General features: G+C 35.2%; 1 protein-coding gene across 1 annotated transcript; it reads right to left on the bottom strand.

Annotated features, from left to right (window-relative positions):
- Positions 1–1,617: 1,617 nt before the first annotated feature.
- LOC111043820 lies at positions 1,618–12,722 on the bottom strand. The gene is made up of 5 exons (XM_039432918.1): positions 12,509–12,722; positions 10,628–10,769; positions 8,868–9,074; positions 6,428–7,550; positions 1,618–4,265 (listed from the first exon to the last, which is right to left on the bottom strand). The coding sequence occupies exons 2-5, from the start codon at positions 10,736–10,738 to the stop codon at positions 4,180–4,182; spliced, it is 1,527 nt and encodes a 508-aa protein (XP_039288852.1). The 5' UTR covers positions 10,739–10,769; positions 12,509–12,722; the 3' UTR covers positions 1,618–4,179.
- Between the last annotated feature and the right edge of the window lie 7,859 nt (positions 12,723–20,581).

Here is a 20,581-nt window from a genome sequence, read left to right as displayed (position 1 = left end):
TTGGTAGGTAGGTAAGTTTACTTTGACGTTACTTTCAACCACGGTTGAATTTAATAGATATAAGTGCAACGGAATCGATCTTTGTATAATATTGCACTAAGCTTGATTATACCTAACTTTAGTGTTATTGTGTTATTATCTGCTAATGCAATATGCGATCCAGTTTAAACTTGTATTGTGCATGTGCATGGAACTATCTGTGCATTTTCAACTTCAACAACAGTGTCAGAAATTTTAGGTAAGTAGAAATTTTAATAACTTTGTTTTAGTTTATAAATTTTAAATTATTAACTCTTAAATAATAGGCTATATGACCTGCTACTACCAGAAATAATATATCAATAACCTGCTATTAATGTACGTTCTATTCAACTTTTGCATTTGCTGATAATATATAGTCTAATATAGGATCAGTTTTATAATCTATATTGAAGCCTGAATCAATTAATGTACTGTAAGCTACAGGAACAAAATATCAATAATTATATTTTGTGTATAATAATAATATTGTTGTGGAGTTACCTAGTTACACACGGCTCTGGACAGAAAATAGTAATCATTCAGTTTCAGTACGGTACCGTACCCAAGTTAGAACAGAGACAAATAATTATTATGCAATAATGAATAATTAACGGTGGGTTACCGGTATTTTTTTCTCGATGTTTATAGTAATATAGAAGTGTGGTGTACCTTAGTTACCTTCTATAAGGAGCCGACAAGAGACGAGAAATATATGCGGTACATAGATCTTCCTCTGATTAAATCTGTTCAAAACAATTTTTAATTTATATCAGTTTTTGATACGGTACTGTATTAAATTATGGTACCTAAGTTTATATTATTTTGTGCATCTGCTAGAGCTAATTTGATTTTCTTATGCTATAACTTAGTAAGTACAGGATAGAGGTAAGAGGTTCAGGGTTTAGTCGAATCAATAAACTCATAAATACAATTTCTATAAATGTTTTAATCACAAGCGAATCTTCTCTCATTACATAAGACGAATGTTTAAGAACAATTTTTGTTACATAATTTCTCACTTTTACAGAACTAAGCTAGCCTACTTTTTAGACTACATCATGTTACAAATGCTATTGCTGAGTTTTTTAGAATTTAGACTAGGGCACTATAGTAAATGCCCGGTTTCACCACAGATAAAATAAAAGTTATATCTTGTCTCTGGTTTCACCAAGCTCGGTCAAGAAAGCATTATTTGAACATGGTCAAGCCGGTTATGCTCTACAAGTGGCCACTGAAATTCTCATCAACAGTAGCTGAAATGTTATAATAGAAATCATGCTTCAGTGCGTCGTTGTAAAGCGTGACTGATTTGACCATGTTTATTAGAAAATTTCTTGACCAAGCCGGTTTCTTGGTGAAACCGGGCATAAGATTTCAATTATAAAATTAATCAGTTACTATATAGAATTCATAACAGTAAATACTAACTAATATCCTGGAATAATGCGGAAATCTACTTTTTAAATGCCCAACATTGTTGAATTGAATTCCTGAGATGTCCTTACAGACAAAAACCTGTACTAAATTCTACAATGTAGTATGAATACGGTAGATTCATTCATAGCCAACAGTAATAAAAAGTACCGGTACTACATATGTATATAAATTTATTATATATTTTCCAGATAAAACATTGACCAATGACAATGAGAAATAGTAAAATTGACTCAACAAAATTGACTGGATTTGAAAAAAAAAAACTCATACAACAAGCATAGACAAGTGAAATTTGATCCCCCAATTCATCCTTTAACCCCTGAATGGATAAAAATTAAATAAAAAAGAATTAATCAACCTATAAGAAACTGAAAAAAATACTACCCCATCTAGAACTCATTCCTGAGACGGCTAACAAATCAATAAGTTATAAAATTACAATACTATGGTGATAAGAATACCAAGCTAATACAATTGACGTTACAAATAAAAGAAACTTAGCCTAATCAAAAAAAGTAACCTTTTGCTAACTTGAAGCATTAAAAAATACATACATAGGCTACCATACTGCTTGAAAAAATATTTTCATGAGAATACCAAGCTAATATAACATTCCATTTATGAAGTTCGAAAGCTAGAAACAAAATAATAAAAACATTTTTGTCAAATCTGTTTTCATACTTTTACAGAGAGAGCATCGTATTTTTACATATAGCTTACGGTATTCGAATTGATTCATTAGACTTATCCAATTTTATGAGTAAACCCAAGTTTGATGGGTAAGTTTTATAGAATAAGCTTTTATTTTGATACAAAAATGCACATACGTTTTCAAATTCTCAATTAAAAATGAAAATAATTTATAATACCAACAATAACAAAGATAGAGCAAGTCATGTTTAGACTTATTAATCACATGCAATAAGTTCTCGTTCATACTTTAATAAAATTCATAGTTTAATAAAATTACAGTATGAAAGCCTTATAAGTGTCTGTATACACACATAAAAATTGTAATTTAATAATATAATACAAGAGTATGAGTTACTGTATCAACTTCTTATTCATCACAGTATTTGATGATAAAATGCTACAATTTATTAAATTTATATCGCTATCAATTTGGTTTCATTTTTAAAGCTTATATTTTCAATGCTATAAAAACTGCATAAATATAATGGCACATCTAATGCAATGGCTATCCATTATTATTGCTTTTATTTCAATATTAATATTCAGGTAATTTAATTTCATCAATATTTTTAAATAAGAACTTTAAAGCCAATGATATGAAAATCTTGAGCATTTCCTCCCACATACTTGGATCCTTCGCAAAATAAATTTCATTGACTTATTCAGAAATCACAATACTGTAACTTTATAAGAACTAGATTTCTAATGGATATGATAACTTATATACGGTAAGCATTTGCCATAGCGAATATAGGCAAGATTAGACACCGGTAGAAAACCTCTCAATATCCTTAAAATACAGATTGTAAGTTATATGAAAAAATAAATAATTGAAACGTACATTTAACAAGTATAATAGTTGAATTTAAACGTGAAAATAAATAACATAGATGATCAAATGAATTTTAAAATGAATCAATTGGTGAACAGTGACTTTATTAATACTAAATAAGTAACAAGATCTCTTATTGTTCTAAAATGTTTAAAATACATCATGTATTTATGAGAGAACGAAGGATACTTTTGAACGTTTTTCAGACAGACTTATCAAATGGAAGTGAATTAAAATTTGAAGTTTTGAATTTATGAGCAAGCACAGTACGTTAATAATTTTAATTTCTATTTCTTTGAGCTATTGAGAGCTCATTAGGTAATTGAAAATACAACTCACATTTTTTCCCTGAAAAATTAAGACATTTATGTAGAGTACCTAATTTTATACTAAACTTAGTTTAAAATTAAAAAAGGTCTATAATAAATTAAGTAAATTCAATTCATTGAGTATGAAAAATATACAGAATGCAGGTAAAATAATTATTTACGGACGTTCTGCATGGACTTCTTATAATTTCCCAAGGTTTTGGCATTATTACCAAAGTGAGATGAAAAATGAAATGAAATGCATGAAGTAACATGAAAACTATTCCTCACACATTCATTTAGAAGTTTATCTCTGACTAAATTAATTATAAATTAGAAAAACTTATCTCAGTCATTCAGAATAAGGTAATAATGGAAGTAAATAAAAAAATGTGAAGGAAATATCTATACATTTAGCAACTTGAAATGTCAACAGTCTTTTCCTGCTTCCACTTATTAGGAAAATAGTAAAAAAAGACAAAAAGATGAATCCATCTTACTTGAAAATTTACCATTCATGAATAATTATTATTCAATGGAAGTACAATTAACAGTAATTTATCACTTCTTTAATAATCCTAAAATGAATAAAATTCAATAGAATGGACAAAAGCCTATTCAAGTAATAAGCGATAAAAAACTATATAAGAATGTTAAAATTAATTCAATATGAATGAATTGCACAAATTGCTTAATTTCGTAGATTTGAGCACCTGGTAAGATTTACCTCATAACTTATCATTAGCACTTAGTTTTTACTTGACCTATATAAAAGTTCATTGCTTCTCAAACACTATCTTGTTCCTCTCTTCAATAATCGAAAATATGTCTCAATCATTATCTTTATCAACACTGGAATTGAAAGTAAAATATGTTCAACATATCTCTCTAACAACATTCTATGTCGATCATACTTCTTACGGATTTGTTCCTCTCAAAGAAGTCCAGCACAAATTGTTTGACCTTGGATGAATCTGAAACACAAGAAACATTACCAGAAGTTTTATTTCAGGTTATTCCTGTTAATTAGCGAGTTGAAGAGCCAAAATAGAATGCATTTATTGACAAACTTAATAATTGTAGTATTAATTTAAAAACATCTTTATGCAAATCATAAGCCGCTACTGGAAATTTTTGTTTAGGTAGGTCTCAAATAATAAAAAACATGCCAGGTTCGATGCCCGCTTAGGCAATCATTTTCGTATAGTAGCACTCATCACACTTCCTTTCAGCTATTCTCCATGTTGTCAATATTTGCAGCCGCAAAACTCTTCAGGGAAGTTGATATATTCACTTCAAAGTTACAACATTTCTTATAATTATTCTACATTATGGAGAAGTTCAAGAACATCAACACATAATCAACAAATTTTCTAAATAATATCAATGCTTCTCATTCAATACTAATGCTGACAATTTGAAGTCAATTTCACAATATTGAATGAAAAAAGACTAAGAAATTGGCTTATTTATTATTTATGTGAAAAACTATTAAATTTGAATAATATAGATTCATTTGTTGTACAAAACATGACAATCATAATATACAGGTTGTTTCAGAAGAAGTGTCGAACATTTTAGGGTATTGTTCCTGGATGATAGGAGACTACAAATATCGTATTTGAAGTGTCCAAAACTCAGCGGTTATCCTTATAGCTGCCATTTTGTTTTTTCACTTGGGAATTTTTATCTCAATAACGAAATATTGTATTGATCTGAAATTAGGCATGAATAATATATACTACAAAGACTCAACTTTGAAAAAATTAAATAAAAAAATTTTGATGTAAGTTTTCAAAATGGCGGCCATTTTAAATATTTGATTGCGAATTTCGCGAAAACCGTTCACTTTACAAAAAATTTACAAGAGACAAAAAAGTTAGCAAATTTTATCAAGATTTCAAGGATACCTTATTTATTAAGAATAACAAAGAAAGAACAGAGAAATTAATTCTTTTCGTACTGCATGCATGACCGTGAACAAACAAGAGCATCTGAAAAACATTGTGAAATCAGCTGGATGCCATATGGAGCAATATCGAGTTTCAAAGCTTCATCTTAAATACTAGTAGTTCTGTGAACAGTAGACCTCACGCAGTATTCTCATCCACAAGTACCTGATAGAAACTATAAACCTTATGGAAATAAAGCAATATACTGGCTTCTCCACACAATCTGTGTTTACTCTGATATTTACATTGGCGTATGAAGGAGGCTCCTTTTTCCTTTTATATTATCCTTGAAATTCAAAATTTCCAAAAACCTTGTATATACGTCGACGCGCAATTGAAAAAGGAACATACCTGTCAAATTTCATGAAAATCTATTACCGCGTTTCGCCGTAAATACGTAACATATAAACATTTAAACATTAAGAGAAATGCCAAACCGTCGACTTGAATCTTAGACCTCACTTCGCTCGGTCAACAATTGGTATTGAAAATTTAATATTGATGTTTAAATGGTGAAAAGTGGTCTGTATATGTATGACCATGGAGGAGTGATCGATTGTCTAGTAGAGTGCTTGCGTAGTAGCCTAGAAACCCCGGTTCAAACCAGCTCATAGCCAAACGTTTTTCACCAAGTCACTCCCGAGCGATTGGATAGGCACGTTGAATTATCGGTCCCGGCTGAAGTGTGACAGTCGTAAGACCCATTGACGGCTTGAATGATATCTCGGGCGAGGTGGAACTTCAGGACCTCCCCGCAAAAGAAAGCCATACGAATATTACTATTATTATTACCATGAAGGAGAAACTAGGCTGAGCCTATATCATTTCTCTAACAAATTTCGATAAAAAGTTGATGTTGTCCAGAATATTATGAGGTTGTGAAATCACACTTCAATGCTTCGCCACTTAATTTTTGGTCTAGGAATAATTATTTGAAAATTTTGAAGCTTGACGTAAGAAATAGAATAAATGAATGTCAAGTGTTATGAATGGTAAGTGTAAATGAGTGGTAAAGTGTTGTAAATAAATTTCAATTTCAAAAAAAAATGTACCTAAGAAAACAATAAATTAAAAACTTGAAAAATAATGCACTTTACTAATATCGCAGTTTTGGGCGAATGCCTGTTATTTTCACTGCATTATATAGCTGTTGTCTATAAAAGATTATAAGATAAGTGACTTACCTGGAGCATAAGATTCCTCCATTATGGACTCGGTGACACGTTTAGCCAACATTTTGAAGAGACCACGAGAAGCGATGAGCTTCCTCTGGAGATAGGGAGTCAGTTCGGCCACAACCATAGACGCGATCCGCTTCTGACACACTGACAGGTTATCCTCACTCAACTTCACCGACCGGTCATTGCTTCTAGGTCCAAACAGTTCGACAATTCTCACGTCTACTCTCGCCTGCTGCTCGGCTGTCAGCTGACTGTAAACTCTGTGAAAGTGGCACACGTGGGCCACCATTTCCATGTACCAGGTGCCCTTGTGCTTGCTGCGGGGTGTGGGTGGTTGACAGGGTGAGGGAGCGGGGGAGGGGGTAGGTGAAGGAGCTACTTCTTCCTCTTCTTGTTCTTCATCTGGGACTGGACTCGGTTCCTCAACGTTGAGAAGTCCCATCTCCATTAGCCTCGCATCTAAGGATAGCAGTTTCTCATTAATATCATCATTCTCGGCAGTCCTATTCATCAGTGAATCATCAGTTATCTGTGATGTAGTGACTAGAGAAGTGTCAGAGATCATTGATTTGTTTGTAGTCCTCAGTGAGTTATCAGCTATCTCTGAATTATTCACTAGGGAAGTGTCTGAGATCATTGATTTGTCAGTTTCATTGAATAGATTACCACTAACCTCACTCGATGACACATTAATGACTGACGAAGAATCAAAGCTGTCACGTTTCAAACTTTTCCTTTCTTCACCTTTCTCGTCTACATTGGCAGAGCTCCTCCGCCTCTTTCTGGATCCCGATGTCTGAGTGGTCCTTCCATCTAGTGGCCGACTGATAACTCGAGGAATGACTTTGGCTATGGTCTCCTTGAGCTGCTTGCATGGAGAGTCGGGTGTCGCAGTATTCTTCACTTCTAAACAGCTGGTCATGTTCTTGCTGCTTGGTAGAGGTAGGTCCAGTAACGAGTAGCGCGGTCCAAACGCAATCGGATCAGTCTGGTTTTCCTTGTCGCACAGTGGCGCTTCATCGGTCTGAGTGCTTTTGTCCGGATAGCGGTCTACGTTCCAGCCTTGAGTATTCATCAAACTATCAAACAGCTTCATTTCTTTCGTCATTTTCTTTATATCTGACATCTGAAATTTGAAAATATTTTTAGAACATAGAAGAAATTAGAACATATTTTTGTACATAGGAAACATCCAAGAATAGTATAGAATCTCTTCTTTTTTAATGTTAAAGCCGCATTGGACTACATAAGCTCAACAAATTGAAAAATGTTGTTTAATAATTAGAGCCTTGGAGCTCCATTATACGTATTTTTCTTCAGTAATCCATCAATCTCTCCGACCTCCTGAATGACTTCTTTATTAGATAACATGATTTTTTCCCAATATCGGCTTATTGGACAATTAGGGCGAGACTATTATAGCTACGTACAGACTTGAGCGTCACAAACACGCGCATTTCATTAATTATCAGCTGATGCTAAGCTTACTACATCTGTACCTGTACAAATACAGATATAGATACTTTTCATCAGCTGATTATATCTGTATTTGTACAGAAACAGTAAGGTATAAGCGTCCATCAGCTGATGAAAAGTGAAATGCGTGTGTTCGTGGCACTCAAGTCTGTACGCATCTTATTAGGCGTTTTCAAGAGTCAGCGGGGCAGGAAGCTTACCGATTGGGTTGAAAGCGCTTGATAAACGCCTAATATGGTCTCGTCCTTACAATAACTCATGTTGCAAGAAGAAAGAATCAGAAAAAATAAGAGTACAAAAATAATTAATTTTCTGGGAGGCTTGTGTGGAATATTTATGATTTTGGAGAAGAATTAATCATTATTCAGATGAAGCTCCTTTCTCAAGGAAGAAACATTCCCGAACTAGTAACGAGTAATTGTGGTAAGAGTAGTGTAGGGGAGACAATTATTTAATACAGCATAGATAAGATCCAACAGTTTCGGACCCGGTTGCACAAAATTGTTAAATTTTAACAGTGATTAAGTCCTGAATAACGACGTCTTCCACTTCTCTGATTGGTTCTCGTGGTATTTGACCGTTATTTGATCACCGTTAAAATTGTTAAATTTTAACAGTGATTAAGTCCTGAATAACGACGTCTTCTACTTCTCTGATTGGTTCTCGTGGTATTTGACCGTTATTTGATCACCGTTAAAAATTTAAAAAAAGTTTGTGCAACCGAGCCATAGACTTTATGAATGAGTTGCTGTGAAATAAGTAAGCTTCCTGTAAAATCCAGATGAGGAATACTCTTCAATACAAAACAAATGCATTTACTATAAGAAAGTAGTGATTCTTGTAACTCTTCGAATATATCGGATAAATCCTCTGAGAAAAATTAAATTACTACTTGTAATTTATTATTTTATTATTTTAATGATACTCTCAAACAAAACGGATAGTCGTGAATAATTATTGTACATACCATTTTTACCATCACTTTTTGGTAAATCCTAGCCACCATGCAGACTTGTAGAGCCTTATCTTCAAGAAACATGATACATCTGTCGATTTCAGTGGAGCTCAATCGTTTCCCTTCTCCAGATTCGGTTTCGTCTTTATAGTTTTCGCACCAAACCTTGTAATTCTGTTTCAGAAGCTGGCGAAGTCTTTTAACATAGCTTTCTCTCACCTCAAACACGAAAATTAATCATTTTTTTATCTTATAGCAATAGCATCACTTCTAATCACCAACAGCAAAAATAGTATTATAAATGTTAGGATAAAATAACTCGTGTTTTCAACAGAAAATTCCTTGTTATTAACAAGATTTATGTTATCCATCAAGAGTCGGTAACTTTTGTTAAAAACAGGTTACTATCTTCCCCGCAACCCCCTCGCCCAGCATCCCTACACTGCAACTACAGCTGTTCCCTAATAACTACAGCTGCAGACAAAACACGTGACAAAGTTATCAATATTTGTTGATAACAAAACTAGCAGCCAAAAGAAAATGTTATTAACTTATGTTAAAAACTTTTGTTTTAAACTCTGGTGTAAACGCATTATAATTTATTTACATTAGATCAGATGAAGATCATTATTTTAATGATCACACACATGTTTCAATTCAAATTTGAAGACAATTTTTGCTTTTTATTCCGGCTGTTATATCATATGAATAGTCTCGTTAAATGAAATCATATGGAAGTCAATTATATTGATAACAAGATCTTGTAAATAACAAGGAATTTTCTGTTAGAAAATTTTCTGTTAGTGGATAGAGTGCTTGCGAAGCAGCATAGAGATCCCGGGTTCGAACCCACTCACAACCAAAAGTTTTTTAACCAGATCACTCCCGTGTTATCGGATGGGCACGTTAAACTGTCGGTCCCGGCTGAAGTATGACAGTCGTAAGGCCCATTGATGGCTCAAATTATATATTCAGGCGGTGGGACCTTCCCGCAAGGGACTCCCCACCAACAAAAGCCATACGAATTTACTTTTTTCTGTTAGAAACATGAGTTATTAACTTTTGTCAAGAGAAATTTTTGACTATTCAGTCAAGTTAATAACTTTTTGTTAATAACTTGTGTTATTAACTCCGGTGTAAACGCAGCTTTAGTATATTGAGGTCCATGTCAGTGGTGAAAGATAGAAGAATAGCATTAGATATAACATTAACTGTTCATTCTTGTTTGAAATAATCAATTATATTTTATTCGCCAAGATAATATTATATATTGGGAAATTATATTTCTCAATGATTAAGCTAATATTTTTTTATAATTGAGATTATATATTCTACTAATTAATTATATTTCTACCTAAAAAATCTGTTAACGTTGCGGAACTAGAAAAAAATAGCGCCATCTGCTATGTCGAATGATGGACAAGGATAGCAACACTAATGTTAATCAAATACAGTATTGTCATTATAACGTGGAACTAACTATAGTAGCTTAATTATTATATCGCAATGAGTCTTCTTGGAAAAGGAAATTGGATGAGGCAGTAGAAACAATCAATTGAATTATCTGATTTCCAAGAAATAATTATTCACTCAAACCTACAGTATTTCATGAAAGTAAAGAATGTTAACTTTACTACGAAAAAATTGTTTTGAATGAACCTCTACGAGTCAGATATCTCTAATTATAGATAACCTTAACGGCTCAAAGTACCTTAACGATTTTCCTCATGAAAAAGAAGCTATCATTAGAAAATAAAAGTATTCAAACTTACCAGAGAAGTTAGTTTCTTATCCTCGCCACTCTCATCGTCCTCTATGTCGCTATGTAGAACGAAATTCTTAATGCAGGTGAAATCATCATATTCGATCTGCTCCATGACCATAACTACAGATATTCAAGCTTCCTAGAAGAACCTGGAAAATTCAATAGATTATTAAACAAATCCAATGACATTTCTTAAAGCTATATAACAATTGTTTTGACGTGGAAATATCTAGTCTAAATAGACACAGGGGTTTATTTAGTCTAGTCTAGTCTAAATAGACAATAAAGTCTAAATGGTGACATTCATAATTATCCAACTTGAGACAGGTTAAACTTGATGACAGAATTGATTCTCGCCAATATTTAAGTACTCAAAGGAATGGGAGGAGCATGTCTATTGAATTACGCTTTCTGGTGAAGTAAAGAGTCCTGTTCATTCAGAAGAGGGCCTTGATGATCCTTTGTGGTGCAGGAAGACTTGCCCACGGTGAGACTTGCTCTTCTCCCTCTATATATTTCACACTCTTTGCAGAACACATGCAAATGTGGGGGAGCTTTTAACCAGGTAGAACATCCACCCATATGAAACCATAGGGAGGTTAAGGGCGAGACCAAATTAAGCGTTTTAGCGGACGAGTCGGCAGGATAATATGCTCTCTGATGGATGATAATCAGCTGATTCCCGAACGCCAACCTAATCAGCTGATAATCAGTCAATCAGAGAGCTTCCTGCCCTACCGAGTCGTCCATCTCCACTGCAAAATCGCCTGAAAAACGCTTCATATTACTTGACACTAAGGTCCGGTTTCCGAGCTCGGGATACTAGCTAAGTTCTAGACTTTAAACAGCTGGAGTCAGAAAATTACCTTTCCAAAACGGGGCGTAGTCGCAGTTTTTATAACAACAGTCGTAGTTTTTATTTTCTCATTTCTATAATTGGAAATGTTTTTCCTAGACGAAATTAAACGTTTCTAAATAATTCAAAATAGCTGAAACTTTACACTTTTTTCTATTTATTTTATTTTGTGTTTAATTTTCTAGTTTTTTGAAATTTAATTCAAACGTGACTTTGACAATGACTACGACTACGCTCCGTTTCGGAAAGCCAATTTTCTTACTCCAGCTGTTTAAAGTTGAGAACTTAGCCAAATCCCGAGCTCGAAAACCAGCCCTCAGACTTAAACCTTAACAAAGGCTGAACAGGAATTGGTCGGGCTTGGTCCATCTATTTGTCAAGCTCTATTACAAGCTACCAGTTGCAGCTGGGAATCTATCAGCTGGACAGTTTTGGAAGGGCTTGAGAGGCTTATTAATGGATGAGCCTTTGTACTCACTATGTAAGTTTCCATGTTAAACAGCAGCTTGATAAGCTTTCATATTTTTTATATTTAGTTTTATAGTGTTTTTGTTATGCCTAGGTTTGATTATTTACAAGGAGACTTTCTTGTCTTGAGTTTTTCTAGACGTGTCCACCTTTTAGACTTACCATGAAATAACTGAAAAAAACAAGTAAAATAACTAGAATAATTCAAAAATAAAATGAAACACTAAAAAACTCTTGACTGAAGTAGTCTATGATCATACAAATCTTACATTACTTGACATGAAAGCCAAATTTCTTCAAAATTTTATTTGTTAAAATTGACATGAAAGGTTACTGACAACATCTTCAAAATACAGCAGGGAGGCTAATCAGTTTTCACTTTAGTCTAGTGTTTAGCAAACTCAACTTTTACATTTTTTGAACACTTAAACATTAAAGATCGTGATGTTATTTATTCAATTTTTGCATTACAAAGGGTATTTTACAGTGTACTGAATTCTTTATCTTTAGATAAAAACGAGGATTTGCTGAGGCTGAGACAAAAGAATCTTGTAAGAAACTCACCTTTAAAAGTAAACGACAAGATTTATTGCATGTTAATGTTGCATTTTATCATTAACAATAACAATTTTTTGCATCATGAATATTCACGAATAAAATGTTTCACAGTAGGCCTAGTTTTATAACAAGAAAGTAGAAAATCCTCACTTTTGATCACAAAATTCACAAAGAAAACAGAAATCGTTAAAATTTTAGGTTAGGTTCTTTTTCTTAGCGCTGTATGGGGTCGCAGAAAATGGGACCGACAAGTGGGTCGACGACAAACTGGGTCGAACACATTTTACTTCAACGACAAACTAGGCTAGCAACAGATTGGGTCACATTCCTGAGCTTACCCAGTTTGTCGACAAATGCGGTCAGCGACAGAGTGAATCACATTCCTGAATAGACCGCGTTTGTCGTGTTGAGAGGCGACAAATGCAGTCGATTTTCATTCCTCCCGACAAATGCGGTCTGCGACAGAGTGGGTCACATTCCTGTGCAGACAACATTTGTCGTGTCAAGAGGCGACAAATGCGGTCAGCGACAGAGTGAATCACATTCCTGAATAGACCGCGTTCAGTTGAGAGGCGACAAATGCGGTCAGCGACAGAGTGAATCACATTCCTGAATAGACCGCGTTCAGTTGAGAGGCGACAAATGCAGTCGATTTTCATTCCTCCCGACAAATGCGGTCAGCGACAGAGTGAATCACATTCCTGAATAGACCGCGTTTGTCGTGTTGAGAGGCGACAAATGCAGTCGATTTTCATTCCTCCCGACAAATGCGGTCAGCGACAGAGTGAATCACATTCCTGAATAGACCGCGTTTGTCGTGTTGAGAGGCGACAAATGCAGTCGATTTTCATTCCTCCCGACAAATGCGGTCTGCGACAGAGTGGTCACATTCCTGTGCAGACAACATTTGTCGTGTCAAGAGGCGACAAATGCGGTCAGCGACAGAGTGAATCACATTCCTGAATAGACCGCGTTTGTCGTGTTGAGAGGCGACAAATGCGGTCAGCGACAGAGTGAATCACATTCCTGAATAGACCGCGTTCAGTTGAGAGGCGACAAATGCGGTCAGCGACAGAGTGAATCACATTCCTGAATAGACCGCGTTCAGTTGAGAGGCGACAAATGCGGTCAGCGACAGAGTGAATCACATTCCTGAATAGACCGCGTTTGTCGTGTTGAGAGGCGACAAATGCGGTCAGCGACAGAGTGAATCACATTCCTGAATAGACCGCGTTCAGTTGAGAGGCGACAAATGCGGTCAGCGACAGAGTGAATCACATTCCTGAATAGACCGCGTTTGTCGTGTTGAGAGGCGACAAATGCGGTCAGCGACAGAGTGAATCACATTCCTGAATAGACCGCGTTCAGTTGAGAGGCGACAAATGCGGTCAGCGACAGAGTGAATCACATTCCTGAATAGACCGCGTTCAGTTGAGAGGCGACAAATGCAGTCGATTTTCATTCCTCCCGACAAATGCGGTCAGCGACAGAGTGAATCACATTCCTGAATAGACCGCGTTCAGTTGAGAGGCGACAAATGCGGTCAGCGACAGAGTGAATCACATTCCTGAATAGACCGCGTTCAGTTGAGAGGCGACAAATGCAGTCGATTTTCATTCCTCCCGACAAATGCGTACTAAGAATATTTCGGTACAGCGGTCTGCGACAGAGTGGTCACATTCCTGTGCAGACAACATTTGTCGTGTCATGAGGCGACAAGTGCGGTCGGAAAAATGACCCACTTTATCGTCGACCCAGTTAGGCAATATAACACAGAAAACTACCAGCCCTGAAAACCACCACAACCAAAAAGATGCGACAAATTGAGCTTTTTTCAAACTGGGAAGACGACAAACTAGGTATTTTTTCGATCCAGCTTGTCGCTTTACGCACGTGACTTGGTTTACTCGCGGAAATCCACCACCCTCGGCCGAAAAATTCTATTGACCAAACGTTGACAACGTTACCCAACTCGTCGAAAGTGGCATCTTTCTACAGAGCTGTAGATGATTATTTTGTCAATGAGTTCAGAATCATATTGTTGGTTGAATATTATGAAGGACAATTTAAGAATCATTGAATATTCTGATCACACAAAAATGTAATTTATAAATTGTTTGTTATTTTTTGAAGACACGATATAATTATTATGTATATAACTTAAATTTACTGTAGTAGTTGAAATCTATTGTTGGGTTCTATTTATTGATTCAATTTTTGGTTTTTAGTTGAGAATAGCAATAGCTTTGAAGCTATTTTTATTTTAAATTCATGGAAGTTTCCATACTCTTCCAAAATATGGTTAATATAAATAAGAATTGAATTTTAATAAAATGTTAAGATTTGTATAAGTAATAAATAGTATTCCATTTTATTCATCATAATCAACTATAAATTTCGAGTAACTGGTCAAGCAGTCAACGGTTTGGTCAATTGAATTTTTCAGTTGAGTAGACCAGGGATGATGATCATTAATAATATTAGTACTAGCTTTTAAAATAGATGATGCGAATTGACCACCTTCTCTGATCTGAGCATATTATGAGCTTATAAATATTTTGATTTTGTTTTCAATACAGTTAGATACTCGAGAGAGATTAAAGAAAAAATGATATAAACATCATGTTCTCATGAATTTGATTCCCTAAAAATGATGGAATTCCCCAATATAAGAATATTTGACCGAACATAGTGAGGTCTGTGTTTCAACTCGATTTGCTTTTGTCTGACTGTATGTATCACGATTATGGCCAAACGCATTGATAGAATTCGATGAGATTTGGCAGGAATATTCCTTTTTCAACTGTGTGTCAATATTATTAGCATGACCTATTCCACCCTCTAGGTTTCCTAATAATTGCAAAGTATTGCTACAATGCGGACTAGCTACAGTCGGATATGGGTCGGGGTCAGTAGCCGTACTGATAGGTGGAGATACCGGACCTACACTTCTCCCTCTATCCTGATTCTTTACCCTCTGCTTCTTTCGCGAGATTTTTACTTTCAGGGGAAGAGTGTTTGCCCGTGCCATTGCTGGCCGATTCGGCCCTCGGCCTTTGGAATACAGGGTGGGTGTTAAGGGATATTAAGATAACCCTATACAACGAGACGGATCTGACTATCAGATCCCTACCAATAATTCTATTTATAAAGGTAGTACGCAATCTGAACCAACTGCAGATTGACGGCGAGCAAGCTGTACCTGCAAGCCCGGGATGTGGTTTTTCTATAGGGTTTAAGGTGAGAGTTATGGGGTAAAGGTATGACAGAACTATGGAGTTATTAGTAGTATTTGAAATGTGGTTGAATAGGGCACGGTATAGGGTGTAAGCTATAGAGAATAGGGTGCAGAGTATGAGGTATACGGTATAGGGTATAGGGAACAGAGAATCAATAATAAGATTATTATTCTCTACAGCAAATAAATATCTGCTCAATAATCCGCAATCTGAGAATTGCGCTCTAGCTCTCAGCAAGCTGGACCTGCTAGCTAAACACAGTATATCTATTTCAATTATGTGGTAATTAAAGTTTAGAGGATAAGGTTTTGGGTGTCGGATTTCTGAATCGCAAGCCTGCAGCTGCGAAAGGATTTTCAGCAATTCTGAAACTGCTAAACAGGATTTACGCGCTAATCTGGTGACTGCGCGCCGGTTATTAAGGGCCAATCTGTGACTGCCCTTAAGGGTATGGGAATCACTCTCATCGTCCGAAACGCTTTTAAATTAATAGTCAGTATGTCGACTATTATGAGAGGATAGAAAAGATTTTTCACAGACACAGTCTGTAGAATAATATCGGGAAGACAACAGTCTGTCGTTGTCAGAGTAGGAAAGGATCTTCCAGGATTTTCCACAAGGAAAATATCGAGTCAGAGACTCCTAATTCAGGAAAAGATTTCAATAGACTTTTCCAAGTAATTGCCAGTCTAAGGACTACCACAAGATCGATCTCTAATTTGCAACTGAGATCACGGGAAAATTCATGAATTTTCCACAGGGAAAACCAGCAATAATATTTGCTATTAAAGAAGACAGGATTCTAAGAATTTTAGAAAGGATTCGCGGGTCTGAAAACCCGCGACTAGGACGATCTCGAATCTGGAACTGAGATCAGGAAGGATTTTAACACAGGAAGAATTAAGAGAAAGAAAGAGAAATGATGCCGCAGTCTAAAAACTTCGGCGAGGAAGTCCTCAAGCTGTACCTGAGAGCTAGAAGGATTTTAGAATAGGGAAAGTGAAGAGAAAGAAAGAGAATGGATGTCACAGTCTAGAAACTTCGACAAGGACAAACTCAAGCTGCACCTGAGTTCTCTAGGAAAAGAATTGGACTTTTCCTACTTGGAATTACAGCAAGTCAGAAACTGCTAAGCGAATTTAAAATACAGGGCCACTCTATAGTATGAAAACTAAGCAAGGAAAACTTACCATAAATGATAATAATCTCTCTACAAGGATAAAAATTAATCAAGAAAACTTTTCTCAAAAAGAACAGGGATTCTCCACAAGAATAAAAATTCAATGGAGAAAAATTACTCTTTAAACTAAAGGCCACCTTACTACAGAGAAGGAAAAATATACGGACTACCAGTCCTGACATACACTTACCTGAATCGACGTGGATACTGATACGGAGAATAGCGAACCATTCCATTCACTAAAATACAGAATAGAATATTAACCCTCTAGTACACCACTATTAGGAGCGCCGCTCGGAACGCGGCCATACACAAACCCATTCACCGAACAACTGCTTCTCTCCCAGGTCTTCTTGAAGCAGCACGGGGTCGCTGAAAATTAGGAGGCCGGGGAAAAGAGCTCCCCGACTAATGAGAGTCTGAAAAGACGATCACACCACTGGTCATGTGACAGGGTTTGACTCAGCTGCTCCTGATGTTAAGGGTGCAGCTAATGATGACAATGATGCTAATTACTACACTAATTCAGGCCGGTAAACAATATTTCTCACCAGAAATTACAAGAAGAATGATACCAACCCGACTCGGTAGCCACTTATCGTCTGATGACACGGATGCTGCTAATGCAATACAAAATGCGAGAACGCTCAGAGTGGTAAACAAGATCTGGAAATATCTGGTTAAATGATGAATCCGCTGCTGATGATTTATAGGGTTTGGTGACGATGGTGATGATGGCATACACAACTACAAGTCCAACAAAATATATCCGGCAGTCGATCCCTTCCTATTCTAAAACAGAATAAATTCGCTAAATTATACATTAGTTGACGGCTCTACGTCCGTCACAAAAATTCACTTTGTGACAATATATACACAGGTTTTTGAAATATTGCATTTTAAGGGTAATATGAAAGAAAAGGAATTCCTCCATACTCTGATATAACTATATATATTATCTACTTTGAGGATAGAATCAATGAGACTTTAGAATTATTCATAGTCAATCAGCTGACAAGTGGATTATTCATTGCATGCATTACACAGATGTCTGGCCATGTCTATTTCTATAAGGTAGTGTTTCAATATTTTTTATGAGGCGTGCTCATCAGTATCAATATTCTCACATTTAAAAAAATTTAATAGGTGATTGAATATAAAATAAAAAATGATTAAATGAACTGAATGATGCTGAAAAATTTATAATATTCTTGATTGAAAAAAATTAATTTTAAATAGTTGAGAATTATTTTTATCAGATAGAAAGATTATCACGAACCTGGATAAATCATAATATGGGATACAAATTCAAAAATGAACTGAGTTTATTAACATAAGTGAATTTTTGATCTTGGAGAAAACAAATAACATTTTTAAGAGTAAATTATGATTCAACTGTGATTTGTGAATCAACTAGAACAGGTGACATCAGATACTTGTGGATGAGAAAACTGTGTGAGGTCTACTGTTCACAGAACTACTAGTACTAAAACTAATAATAACTCCTATAATGAACACTTTTAATGGGCCTACTGTATTCACTTTTCAGTCTTTTTAATGTTGCTACAAACTAAGAGGAATACAGGTTCAGTACTACCAAAAAATGATAGATGTAAAATAGGAATAGACATAGTTTGTCTTTCACTATTCCACTTTTGTAGCGTCTGTAAAAAATTACAATTTTTTGGTGAATGGTGGTTTTCAGGGCTGGCGGAATTCCGGCGACCCCAATGTATTGAACGGAGGTTAGGTCACTGAGTTAAACTCACAAAGTAGAAGGAATTTCTTTCTTCTCTGTGTCTGAGCCTATAAATATCTTAGTTTTGTTTTCAATACAGTTAGATACTAGAAGGAGATTTAAGAAAAAATGATATTAGCATTATTTTTTCATAAATTTGATTCCCTGAATATGATGGAATTTCCCAATATAAGAATATTACTAAAACTAATAATAACTCCTATAATGAACACTTTTAATGTGTCTATTTACTTTTCAGCCTTTTTAATGTTACTACAAACTAAGAGGTTCAGTGCTGCCAAAAATAGGAATGTAAGATAGGAATAGACCCAGTTTGTCTTTCACTATTCCACTTTGTTGGCGTCCGTAAAAACTGACCATTTTTTGATGAGTGGCGATTTTCAGGGCTGGCGTAATTCCGGCGACCCATAAACTGTTTATTCCTGTTTAAAATAATCAATTATATTTTTCAATAACTTCATAATGAATTTTTATAATTAAGATGAATTAATTATTAATTCTACATTATTGAAAGGCGATTTGGAAACAGAGCAAAGCGAGAAAGAGATAGCGCTATCCGCTTTGTTGAATGATAGACAAGGATAGCAATACCATTTTTAATCAAACACTGCCATTATATCGTGGACCTCACTAGACAGAATCACAGAGAAACAATAGAGTAAACTAATGCTATTGTTTCTCTATGACAGAATGTTCTGAAAAAAGGTGTCCATAAGTTAGGGCGTGATTCCTCACATCAATAGAAGAGAATATAATAATTATGTTCTAATTAACATAGGTCCGAAAATGCTTGGTTACCAAGTTATACAGAGTGGAAGATTTCGTCTGAATTTCAGTTCCCCTGCCGAAATGAAGCACTATGGGTATTAATTTGTCTGCTGATAATTAATATGTAAAATTTAGTGTACTTTATGTAAATGGACCTGAGAAAGTGAATAAAAACGTTTCCAGACCTTTAGCTACAGTAATTTTTACTTTCCTTGCCCTATTACCATAGGTAAGGAAAGTATTGCTTTCCAAAAAAAATTAAGGTTCTCCAATTTGTAAATTTCTATACGTTTCAAGGTCCCCTGAGTGCAAAAAAGTGGTTTTTGGGTATTGGTCTGTATGGGTGTGTGTGTGTGTGTGTATGTGCGTCTGTGTACACGATATCTCATCTCCCAATAAACCGAATGACTTGAAATTTGGAACTTAAGGTCCTTACACTATAAGTATCCGACACGAACGATTTTGATCCAATGCAATTCAAGATTCAAAAACAGGGTTTTTCGAGATTTTCTCAAAAACGGCTCCAATGATTTTGATCAAATTCATACCTGGAATAGTCATTGATAAGCTCTATCAACTGCCACAAGTCTCATATCCGTAAAAATTTCAGGAGCTCCGCCCCATCTATGCAAAATTCGATTTTAGATTCCCAATTATCAGGCTTCAGATGAAATTTAAACAAAAAAATTGAGTGGAAAAGATTAAGCATAAAAATCTCTACAATTAATGTTCAGTAACATTTTCACCTAAAATTGAAAATAAGCACGAAATTCGAGAAAATGTTATTATTTCAATTGCAAACTGTTGGCAACTGTTGATTCTATTAAATGATTCACTATGAAGAGATAGCAGACCTCGTATGTCTCCAGCGTTATTGTTCTGTCACCAGCTGGCTCATATCTTTGTTTATAAGTAGACTTGAGATGCGCGGGAACACTAGCGTCAGGTGATCAATTTTCATAACGGCAAGGAAAGTTGTGTGAGTGCGCCACACCAGATTTTTAAGATATGTGATGAAATACGCGAAACTCTGTCCCGAAAAATAAGTTCCTTCAAGGTTTGAAGCAGATATAGCCTACTATGTTAAATGTACAATAAACACAGAAATGTTTTCTACAGAACTTGTAGAAAAT

This window comes from Nilaparvata lugens, chromosome 7 (genome assembly GCF_014356525.2).
Source record: "Nilaparvata lugens isolate BPH chromosome 7, ASM1435652v1, whole genome shotgun sequence".
Classification (NCBI taxonomy): Eukaryota; Metazoa; Arthropoda; class Insecta; order Hemiptera; family Delphacidae; genus Nilaparvata; species Nilaparvata lugens.
Note: the sequence above shows the minus strand (reverse complement) of the source record. Positions and strands in the feature narration are given on the sequence as shown.

What these genes read in the sequence shown, in the direction of transcription:
- LOC111043820 (XM_039432918.1), bottom strand. Translation starts at nt 10,738, where the DNA reads ATGGTCATGGAGCAGATCGAATATGATGATTTCACCTGCATTAAGAAT. An exon ending in ATAAGAAACTAACTTCTCTG is followed by an intron (nt 9,075 to 10,627) that starts GTAAGTTTGAAT and finishes TTCGTGTTTGAG; the next exon opens with GTGAGAGAAAGCTATGTTAA. An exon ending in GGAGGAATCTTATGCTCCAG is followed by an intron (nt 4,266 to 6,427) that starts GTAAGTCACTTA and finishes CTTGTGTTTCAG; the next exon opens with ATTCATCCAAGGTCAAACAA.